Genomic DNA, 11,152 nt, shown 5'->3' with positions numbered 1-11,152 from the left:
ACGCATCTAGCTTCGAATGACGTTGAAGGGGGGCCTTTCCTTGTATGGCAGGCGGGGGAGACGTCGTCGCGGGCAACACACACGCTTACCTCGAAGCCACCACACACCGGCGACAACCCGTCCGTCCCCCAATCCTTCACTCGTCTTCCCCTTTCTGTGTCCCGACTGATCCGTTCTCGCCACCACCAGCATCCGCCGTATGCGTGACAGGTGAGGTCTGCGTCTGGGCATCTGCTCTGAGAGGGCTCGGCTGGGCTGGGCCCTCCGTGATCGCTGCTTGTCGCGCGACGTTGGAATTCGCGCATGCGTTCACTGTTGGACAGCGTGGGTGGGTAGCCAGGTGCGCCTAGCCGCTTCAGGCCCGGGAGCATGCCGAGCGGAGCCCAGTCCCATGTGGCCTGTCGGCGTCGCACGCGAAACAGCGGCCATCCTGGTCCCAACAAGATAGCCGCTGCAGGGGAGGCGCAAGATTTCACTGTCTGGTTGAAAAAACTGCTAACTATATGAATGTGATATCAACGACAGTGCTTTTGTGGGGCCTGTCGCGCACTCACTGACATGCCTGTCTGTCTAGAGACTTGTGGACTCGCTGATGAGTCGAAAGACGTCTCCAGATGAACGCCCGCTTTGAGCTGTGTGCATTCGACCTGCTTCGCCACGTCGCAAACCGCCGCCGGTTACGCCCGAGTCCAGCCTCCCGATGCCAGAGAAACATATGCGGCTTCTAGAAGGCGCTCTGCTCTCCCACCTTGCGTTATCGTGCATAGAGGTGTGGTGTCCCCTTCCGGCAGCTCATTGGAGCCTGCTAACTACACTATCTATCGGAGGCATTACAAAATATACGAAGGCAAGGAAATTTTCTCTGACAAAGCTCGTGTCGGCAGTCGTTGGCTATCTCGAAGTCTAGAGCGTCCGCGGAGAAGCAAACCAGAGAAACCAGACCTGCCCTTTTTCCGATTGCAGGTCTCCATGGGGCCTCCTACCAACTGGCTCAAGGGCACACCTGTACACCTCGAATCGCCGTCTGAACAAACCGGAAGCTGAGCCACCTACCACCGACCCCGAGCCATAGCAACGATAGTTCCACCTTCTCGACGAGCAGCCGCCGCTATGAGTTGAGGAATACAAATGCGCTGTCAACTCGCCCGGACATACCATCGATTGCGCCCGACTCGTTGCCACTTTTTAACCAATGTCCCGCGTAAAGGACCTGGGGCGTTCGTCCTTGATTGCTCAGCAGAGTTGATTTTGTAGGTCGTAGGAAAGTGTAACCTGCTCATTTCTTACTGGCTATACGCCCGTACCTGCACACATAGATTTTCCACTTCGAGATTCTCGTATACCACAGCATCCCCTCGCGGGTTGGGCATACAATCTCAGCGAGGAAGGCAGTTCTTTATCGGTGCTCAAAGGCTCTCTGTAAGCAACAGTTCAATGTCCGTGCCGCCGACATCGCCGTCGCCTTCGTCTTCGCCTCTGCCTTCCTCCGCACCTTTGTCCTTTACTCCCGGCCGCAGCGACCCCAATCGCACACCTACCGTTGCGCCTGAAGGCTGCATTGACACCAAAGAGGACGTTCGAACACAAAGCCAGATCTCGTTTCTACTGGTTTGGCCTGCTTAGACTGCATCTGACGTCTTCCAGTAGCTGCATCTGCCGCCAACATCGCCTTCCGCTTGTGGTGTACGCGGGCGGCCCCGAACCGGGTGCGAGATTGCTGTGCTGTATAAAATGCGAGTGCGTGGTGCTGGAGTTTATAACACGATTACAATACAGGACGGACTGCGAGGACGAGGGCCAAGTAGTTGGTATCCACGAAACTAATACCTACTAATACTAAAGAAACATCGACAGTGCCGCTGCCTGCTATATTGCACAGACAGTGGTGCAGGGGATGATGGAGAGAAGGCGGAGTCTAGGTTTGTGGATAGTAAATGCCCGCAAAGGTATTTGTATGTGACTTACTTACTTTTTGCCCTTTTAAGTCGCGTCTTCGTACCTTCTAGAACTACTCCCGCATTCTCGTACTTTAGTGCCTTTGTACGAGCGTGTGGTGCCCTTGCACTCTCGTATCGCTAGACTGTCGTGCATTTGAAAAAATAAAAAGTGCTCGCGAATTCTTGTAAACTTTATCGTTGTATGTACATAATTTCCTGCCTTCTCTCGCTTCAAGCGCTCAACGTAGCTGCCCCATCACCACCTAGGTACAGAGTCGAAGCTGCATATAGCCTCCGAAAGAGTACTTACTCCGTGGATTGACGAGCTTACTTTACGGCGTGATTTAAAAGTGTGAGAGTATGTATAGAGTATAGGCAACCTATCCGGCGCCTGACAGAACTATAAGGCTAGGCTATTCCGCTTAAAGTCAAGACAGGTCTTCCCCGTATACTGTCACCTGTGGCGGGTTTAAGATGTTTTGGAAGCCTTCTATCCTTTATTTTAATATACTTCGCTCTTAGAATACGCAGTGGCTTAGACAGCTCTGGGAGGCTCTTGATGATGAACTTCTTTCTTTTTTCCTGGGGATTAGCTATTTGATACGCCTTGGTCGGTTTAGAGCTGGTAGTAGTGCTGGTTTCGGTAAGCTTCTTAGCGCTATATAGTTCGCTTTGTCAGAAGAGGGTGGCGGGGGATGCGGTGGTTGTTAGAGGTTAGGTTAGATGATGGTATGTTGAACGAGAGAGAGAGCTCCGGGCTGTGATAGTAAAGACAGCTGGGTTGGCTAGCTATCGTTAATAGAACGCTGCATGTTATTTAAATAAATGCCTTTGTTTCTTTTATTGATTTCTTTCTTTCTGTTTCAGACACCATCTAGGTCAGAGAGAAAAGCGGAACCTTTTGGGGATCTCATAACGGTCCTGTGGTGACTGAACACCGTGAAAACTGCAACAGGGCCTTTGGATCATCCTGCAATGACGGCCCGTACTTATTTAGGGGCAGCTGATGTCGTTCAGCATTTCGCTATACTCGACCGCATCATCTTTCTAGTTCGATAAAGCACGCCATCATTTCGAGAGGGTAGTGCTCGTTTCAGGGGAACTTTTCGCCTGAAGTCGGTTTGTGTTTTGTAGCAGGCATTCTGAAGAATTTTCGGTGAATTGAAGGGACCAAGGTGTAGGGTTTACCAGTAAAGGTGGATTTCTCTTCTCTCTCGATCCTTGCAAAGCGGTGGAAGAGGAAAAAAGCAGTGTTTCTGTTTGCTAGTAATTTAGGTCTAGGATGGCTACTGCAGCGATATATTCCCTCCGTTATAAGGAAGGGAGAATAAACTGAATCAAACACTGATCGTCTAACCATACAAACCTCGGTGTAGGCTTAAGGTATAACGGAATAGGAAAGGACATTCCCATGCACCCACTGTAGTAGAATATAGATAATTAGTAAATGTTGCTTCAGGGGCACGTAAACTGTCTACTATTATAGCGGCGGACGATTTCCATTCATAAGTATTTTAATCTTTCAGTGAAGAAAAGGTACTTTTTCTTCAAGGGCCTAGGCAAGCTGATATACTCAATGAAAAGAAACAGAGTATAACCCATAATCGCGTTCAATCCGAGAATGTACACTTACACTTCTGATCTGATCTACACAACAGCGTCGTGCCTTGCGATCTGTCAACGCTGGTTAGAAAACTAGCAATAAACAAACAATTAACAAAACAGCCGCAGACAACACTTACCCAACGCTGATATCGAACTTCGCAAAACACTTAATCAAGTAAAATCTACATACGTACCTAGAACTTACCCTTAACGGCATAATGTCTCTTTTCCCATTCCTACACAAAACCATTCCGTGCTCATACAAACAACAAAACACTACATTCCGTCTCCTTCTCCTCGCCCCCTCCTTCTATCCCCTGCCACTCGTACACCTGCCCGCCAAACCGTCTGAGACGACAGCCAATGCACCAGACAAAAGCACGCCATCCTCACGCACACTCAACGCTTGTACGACACGCCACCAGCGCATCAATCACGCACCACCTCGCTAGGTATGTACGCCGGCGCCACACGCCCTCGCATGCACAGGTGCCACAACATCCATCGCACAGCAGGCCTTGTGCGACACGCCCGAAGCTTAGCCCCAACAACACCAGACGCCCTTTTCCCGTTTCCAGAGAACGAACCAGTCTGCGCGCCACTTGCATCCGCGGACGTGGTCACGAGCTTTCCTCGGCTGGGAAGGAGAGATAGCCAAAGACAAACAGCGAAAGAAGACTGCAGGAATGACGATAGAGCCAAGAAACAAGAACACGCGACCAAGATCGACGAAACAAAAGCAGTAGGTACGTAGTAGTGGTAAGTGGGTGAGTATATAGTTTCAACTTTACCTTTCCGCATATCTCCACTATCCCAAAACAATAAACATCCACCCTCGCCAGCCGCGCGTAGAAGCAGTACTCCACGTAGTTGGCTCTCTCCCGTCGCACAGCCACAGCTCCCACCACCACCACCCTCATCATCACGGATCCCCATCCGACGGGCCGCGCCCGGCTCTCGGCACCACGAGCGCGCCCTGGCGCGCCCCCTAAGCTTAGCCAAACTACGGTACCCTAAAACGCACGCTTCGCTATTTGACTAGCGTGAGCTTGTCCGCGGCACGCTACCCGTCTAGAGTACCGGTCGGAGACTCCGCATGTCAGCCGACTCGGTTTGCCCGTCATGACGTAAGAGCTGCGGAAGCGTACGGAAAAGGAGAAGAAAAATCAGGGCGGAAATAGACATGTAGATGTGACGGACACTACATGGTGGCTATGGTATGCTCTAGAGAAAATATAAGAAAAGAGCTTCCAGGAGTTGCAAATGTTTTGCAAAATATTGCACCATTATTTATTTAACTTTATAGGAATGACAAGTCACATGTTGCGGACACTATTGAGTATAGGCATTGCACAGTAAAAATAGCAGAATCGAACGTTCTCGTTGATTACTAGGTTGAGTATAGTACAGGCTAAGAGGTTATCGTGCATCGCATCGTTAAGCATAAACAAAACAGCTTGGCATGCAAGCCGCTATGACAAACAAAGGAAAGACACTAAACTCGTGGGTAAACGACGAAACGCTTATTTCATGAAGCCGGCCTTGCCATCGCCATCAGCATCAACACGGGGGTTGAGCTTCTCCATCATGGAGGGCTTGGCACCATGAGTGGTACCAGTGGCACCATGAGTGCGCGTACCACGCTTGCGGCGGATGCGTCCACCCTCACCGTCCGAAGAGCTAATGGAGGAAGAGCTGGACGAGCCACTGCGGTTGCGGGTCTTCAGGCCGTGAGTGCCAGCGGCACCAGCACCAATAGCACCGGCGCCAGCAGCAGCACCAAGGCCGTGGTGACCGTGATGGCCGTTGCCCTTGTCACCAGGGATGTGGTGGTGACCACTCAGGGCGCCACCGACTGAGCGAGGCTCGCCCTCGAAGCCATCGTAGCGCTCCTCACGGCCGGTCAGAACACCACCCTGCTTCTTGAAGTCGGCCAAGCTGACTGCGGGAAGGGCAGAGGTAGTGTGGTGCTGAGCAGCGTTGTGGTGGACCTCGTGAATGGGAACAGTGGTGTGAACGACCTCAGGCTGAATGACCTCTATAATGTTTATTAGTGATTGGCTCAATAGTATGAGAGTTGTGGAACTTACCCTTCTGGACGATGGGCTGGATCGTCTCGTGGACGTGGTGGTGAATGTGCTCACCACCGACGACGGGAGCCGTGGAGCGGGTCTCCCGGGTGGCGGTGACCTCGCGCTTGTCCATGAACTGAGCGGCCTCCTGCTCAAGACGGAGCTTCACATCCTCAGCCTTGCCATGCTCATACTGGCGGTGCTCGACAGCAACAAGGTTGTGCTTGTGGGTCTCGGGGAGGACTTCACGGTCCAAGACAGGCTGCACCGAGGTGTGGTAGTGATCCTGGTGAATTTCCTTGTCGACGGCAGTCGTGATGTTCTCATGCCTGTGAGGGTTGACGGTCTCGTGGGTGACAGCGGGGGCGACCTTCTCGTGGACAGTGGTGTCGTGGTGGCCGGCCTTGGCCATGAAGTCGGAAACAGCAGCCTTGGCCTTGTCCATTTTGTCGGTTTAGGAGTGGGATTGGATGATTGAAAGTATAAAGGTAGAAGTGTGGAAGGGTGGAAGTGTGAGAGTTGTGTTGTTGTTGTTGTTGTTGTTGTTGTTGTTGTTGAGAGAGGAAGATGATTGATGTGATGATGAGGAAGAGGGTGGTGGAGGTGGTCTTTAAAAAGTAAGTGTTGCTCTGATCCAGACTGTCGATGACGCAGACGAAGGATACATCATACCTGGGGGGCAGTGACGATGGACGTCCATCGAATGGATGTCTTTCGACCCGGATTGGGAAAGCAGCCACAAGCCACATTCGACAAGCAATCGACACTAACTCCGCTGTGGCGGATGTCAAGGCCAGCAGAGCAGGCCGATCGTCGCCGAGATGGGTTCGTCGAGATGCGCGCTCGGGGCGGGGGCCGGTTGCTGCGCCGCCAATGCCTGCTGCAGATGCGAATCTCGCCGCCAACACCGGTAATGAGCAGCGCCACTCTCGCCCAAAACCTGACACACTGTGCCTATTGTGTAATGTACGCGTCGAAATGGGCGCCAATTCCCCAGCCTCAACTGGCCTCATCCTGGCCGCGAGTCGCGTTATCGACCTCCCGAGGAACGACATCGTCATTTCCCATACCGACCACCATGGCCATTTGCTCCAGGAGCAAGCCACAGTTCTGCACACGCCACACCAGGCGCGCCGCAAGCCGATCGCGCATGCGACGTCACTGGCCGGGCGTCATCGCGCCAGCCCCGGCAATGACGAACGGCCACCTGTGGGGAGCTGCAACAAAGAGCTCTGGGCCGTTCGATCCCATCGCGACGCCAACAGCTGCTACTGCCCTCCCAGTGCCATCCTATACCCTAATCCCACAGATCTTTTTTGTCGCAAGCCCCTCCAGATGGCAAGCAGAATCAGGAGTCTTTTCCACCGCCGGAACCGCAGTGTTGTTGAGGACAAGACTCAGAAAGATGACAAACCTCTTCAAACAACCCCGTACCGATCTGCAACAATCGGCAGGGCCCCGCGACAAGGTGCGTCACCGCGACAGGGCCAGTTCCCGTCCCCCACGAGTCCCAATCACCCGGGAGAGGTGCACTCGCCGCCATCAAATGGCGCACCGACGGAACCCATCACCAGCGAATCTGTGCCTCACGCCTCGTTGGACATGCCATCAACAACGATAATGGACTCTTCTGCGAATAGAAGCAAAGTCGAGGCAGATAGGCGAGTGTCAGGCGTACCGTCTAGCACGGCGCTTCCCGGCGACGACGACAGGCACTTTGAAGATGTTGACCCAACCCTCCAAGCGGGCGTTGAGCATCTGTCTTTGGGGGGAGACGAACGCCTCATGACGCGGCCCAGTCGGCAGAGGTACGGTGAAGATGTAGCGGACCGTAATGTGGCCTCTCAGTTCGAGCCTTCTACCTATGAGGAAGATGAGCACATGCCAGAAAAGCCGATGACGAATGGTGAAAAACTCGCCAATGTGGCAGCTCTTCAACACGATACTTTGGGCGACGACAGCTCCAGTTCGGTATTCGCAACACCCCTAGGTCGGTACTCCCGCGCATAGTATGACACTTTTTCTGACATGCTACAAGATATGCCCGGTGGCGCGAAAAGCTATATTCCAGTTGAGGTCAAGCAAATCGATGCGACGCGGGATCTACCCGGCAGCCGGAGATCAGCTGAGCATCCTGCCCATGAGCTGAGGCACAAAAAATCTTCAGACAAGCTCTCTTCGAAAGCAAGCGCTGGTAGCCTTGCAGCAGACAGCGAAACCAAATATCTCGTCGAGGGTGCACCCGAAGCACCGAGTTTGAAAGGCATTGTCGATTTGCGCAATACCGAAGATACCACCTACGACGCACACTACGCTCCAGGTAAGTGAATTTAGCAAGAAAATAGACACAACTGACTAACATTTCCGCAGCCGTCACCCACGAGACCGTCTATCCGCAGGTGCACCACATTCGCGAAGAGCATATCTTCCGCGAAATCCATACACATGACGTCTTCCATCGGATCTTGCCAATAATTGACGTTGAAGTGCTGCCCGCGCGGCACTACGTGCAAGATGCCGACGGCACGCGGCGCGAAGTTCCTGCATCTGCGGTCCCAGGCCGCTCAGGCGCGCTGCAGAATTGGATCGTCGCGGAGACAGCGTCGCGTCTGCCGAAGAGCGACCCTGCGCCTAAGGAGCCACGCCGCTTCACCGCGCGCAAGTGGGCCGAGAAGGAGGGTGATGAGGTCACTTACACGACGCCTGAGGGCTTCACGCGCAAGGAGACGACGTGGGTGCATCCACCAACGATCGAGACGGGCGCGCAGGCGACAGGCCAGACGGAGCCGTTGTACATGGGAGACGCGTCGGACTTGAGCATCAAGGCGTCGGGAGAGCATGTCGAGCAACTCCCGCCGCACCCGATGAGTGCAAAGGACCTCGCTGGTGGCATTAGCGACGCGCCGTTCGACGACTGTGTTGAGTTCGAGCGGACGGGCAAGCTGCCTGGAGCTGTGAAGACGTCGAAGACGGACGATGTGAAGCGCGCTGGTCTTGCTCCCCTTGCATCTTGATTTGCTTTAACGCGTGTACGATTGGATGATTGAATGCCCGAAACCGCACCCCTTTTTTTCTCTTCCAGCCGAGCAGCAAGTCCTTTCCGTTTCTAGCGTACGCTTAATCATTAGTAGTAGCCGTAGTCATAGTCGTAGTCGTGGTCGTAGTACTAGTAGCGGCAGTAGTATTAACTACTCAGCACCTCCGAAAGCGACGACCCCCTTGGATAGCTGAAGGCAAGCAAGCAAGCAAGCAAGCAAGCAAGCAGGCAAGCAGCAAGCGCGGCGTTTGATAAATCTGCACCCTGATAGTTAGAGATCCAGCATCTGCTTGTCAGTACGAAGTAGACAAAGTACTTGGGTAGTTAGCACACGAACTGCACCCATACACACCGGAACAGTCAGCTACACAGCCCTCGCCAACGCAGCAGCGCCAGGCCCAGCACCCCTCCACCCCTCCGCGACCACCACCACGACCTACCTCTCAACAGACCAAGCAACAAACCCAACAACAAGCGAAGGCCACCGCGATCCCGACCCTCTCCGATCCTCCGCCGTCCGCTCTCGCCGTTGCCAAATTCTGGCGCGTCGCGAACCGCTCGCTCCGGCCCCGGCCGCGCACCGTCTGCCCCGTGCGGGCGTCCACTGCAACGGTCGGCGGCGCTCGGCCGCTCGGCCGCACGTTGCGCTGCGCTAGAGGGTGCGCAACTACAGAACAACACAGCGCTGCAGACTGCGGACAGCGAAGCTTGGTGGGGAAGATGGGGGATGGGGGAGGGTTGCGATCATGCCATTATTTTGGGGGTTTGCTGGTGCTGGTGCTGTTGCTGCTGCTGCGAGTGAGCGTGCGCTGGCTTGTCTGGATGTATAAGTGTACGAACGAGGCAATCGGGCTGAGGAGGAGAGGGGGGACGAAGCGGCTGAGCGGCTGATGGATGATGGGGGTTTGCGGTTTGGCCGGGTCGTCGGCCGCTGCTAGCTGTCTGGCTGCGGGGGTTGTTGGCTTTGAACGAGCGAGCGAGCGAGCGAGCAGCGGTGGTGGAGCATTGGCGTGGTCTGCGCTGCTGTGCTGTATGTTTGTGTCGAGTCGACTCGACTCGTGAGAGACGCATCTTGTCGGCTCGGCTCAGGAGTCAGCCAGTGCTAGGTAGGTGACAGCGAGGCCGAGCGTGCGACGTCGCACGGCGCCTTCTAGAAGAGCGGGCACAGGCTTCTGTCGATGGGGCAGCGCAGCCCCGTCTCAACGTCGCCGCTGCCGCCGCCGTCGAGGCCGCCTTCTGTGCGCTTCTTCTGCTTCTTCCGGCTTTGCCTATTGTAGCTTTGATTCCGCTTCGGCGCCGTGGTTAATGCCGTGTATGCATGCACGCACGCTTGCTCGCCCGAGCGCTGCTGCTGCTGCTGGTGCGGTTTCAGTGAACGAGAGAGAGAAAGGACGCGTGAGACCAGATGCAGCGGGTGTTCGGCCAGCAGAGGCAGGGCAAGGTGCAGTGTAACTAACCGCCTGCCAGGCTGCAGCCCCTCTAGGCATCTTCGCGGCCTCTTTCACCTTTTGACCATCATCCTCAGCCTCACTCTCCGCCTCCACCAGAAAGCCACTAATTGCTAGCCAGCTCCTAACTACCGCAGCTACTTTGCTTGTTTGTTCGCACCCCAGCAGCGCCAGCGGTGCGTGCGTACGTGAGAGAAAAAGAGGCATACCGTGACGAGCTATTTTTGGCGCAGGCAGAAGCAAAGCCGCGGCGGTGAGCAGGGCGAGCGAGCCAACCGAGAGAGATAGCCGAGAGCGCCATACCCGGCGCGCTGCTGCGCCCCGACGTCACGGGCGGACACGGGACAGATGGCACGCCTAGGAAGGCGGACTACGGGCGTCGAGGGCCGACGGGCCAGCGTAGGTTGCTGCTGGTGCTGTGGTGTTGGCGGGTTGGGAAGTGGTGGATGGACGGGAGGAGCTAGGCGGGCGGTGGGCGGTGCTGGCAACCGGTGAGACCGCAGTGCGCGCTGCGGACAGGTGGATGTGGCCGGAAGCCGTGGAGTGAGAATCTGAGTGTTTTGCACAGCATGCGGTGGCTCGAGGGTTTTTTTTTTTTTTTTTTGCGCGAGCGCTCACACGGGGCGCTCTGCCGCTCACGAGCTGTGATGGACGACGAGGGGGGTCGATGTCGACTGCGGATCAGAAGAAAAGATTGCCTCTTTCTGTTGGCTTGCCGAGCGAGACGTGATTATCACCGTCATCATCCTTCCTGTCTGACGGCAATGGTGCAGCAGTTGGCAGCAGCAGCAGCAGCAGCAGCAGCAGCAGTCGGCGGCGGCAGCACGCCCGCAATCCCTCCCAAGCAACATGCTAAACTGTGAGGTAGCATAAAGGCTGCTTGGCGGCGTGTCGATCTTTACTGCATCTGGCTCTCCTGCGCGCGTGCTCCTGTCTTCGATAAACTACTGATTTCTTGTGAGTGCCCGTGCGCCTCGTATCGATGGCACCGTGTGACAAGACAGACAAGGGAAGTCGACGTGTCTGGCACGCCTGGGGGGGGGGGGGGGGGGG

General features: G+C 55.1%; 3 protein-coding genes across 3 annotated transcripts; 1 reads left to right on the top strand and 2 right to left on the bottom strand.

The window, feature by feature from the left end:
* Nucleotides 1–5,003: 5,003 nt before the first annotated feature.
* On the bottom strand, nt 5,004–6,307 carry K452DRAFT_264912 (uncharacterized protein). Its single transcript, XM_033538718.1, has 2 exons — nt 5,633–6,307; nt 5,004–5,580 (listed from the first exon to the last, which is right to left on the bottom strand). The coding sequence occupies exons 1-2, from the start codon at nt 6,057–6,059 to the stop codon at nt 5,066–5,068; spliced, it is 942 nt and encodes a 313-aa protein (XP_033401390.1). The 5' UTR covers nt 6,060–6,307; the 3' UTR covers nt 5,004–5,065.
* Nucleotides 6,308–6,487: 180 nt separating this feature from the next.
* On the top strand, nt 6,488–8,628 carry K452DRAFT_295269 (uncharacterized protein; the record flags this gene model as incomplete). Its single annotated transcript, XM_033541792.1, has 3 exons — nt 6,488–7,604; nt 7,653–7,934; nt 7,985–8,628. 3 exons carry the CDS (start codon nt 6,488–6,490, stop codon nt 8,626–8,628), a joined length of 2,043 nt encoding a protein of 680 aa, XP_033401389.1.
* Nucleotides 8,629–9,820: 1,192 nt separating this feature from the next.
* Nucleotides 9,821–10,520, bottom strand: K452DRAFT_123790 (uncharacterized protein). The gene has a single exon (XM_033535204.1). It carries the CDS (start codon nt 10,304–10,306, stop codon nt 9,920–9,922), a length of 387 nt encoding a protein of 128 aa, XP_033401388.1. The 5' UTR covers nt 10,307–10,520; the 3' UTR covers nt 9,821–9,919.
* Nucleotides 10,521–11,152: the final 632 nt, after the last annotated feature.

This window comes from Aplosporella prunicola (genome assembly GCF_010093885.1).
Source record: "Aplosporella prunicola CBS 121167 unplaced genomic scaffold K452scaffold_4, whole genome shotgun sequence".
Classification (NCBI taxonomy): Eukaryota; Fungi; Ascomycota; class Dothideomycetes; order Botryosphaeriales; family Aplosporellaceae; genus Aplosporella; species Aplosporella prunicola.
This window is presented reverse-complemented; position numbering and strand designations above follow the sequence as displayed.

Excerpts from the sequence above, each read along its gene's own strand:
- K452DRAFT_123790 (XM_033535204.1), bottom strand. The coding sequence starts at position 10,306 with ATGCCTCTTTTTCTCTCACGTACGCACGCACCGCTGGCGCTGCTGGGG.
- K452DRAFT_264912 (XM_033538718.1), bottom strand. The coding sequence starts at position 6,059 with ATGGACAAGGCCAAGGCTGCTGTTTCCGACTTCATGGCCAAGGCCGGC. Across the intron at positions 5,581-5,632 it reads CCAGCCCATCGTCCAGAAGG|AGGTCATTCAGCCTGAGGTC; the intron begins GTAAGTTCCACA and ends TAAACATTATAG.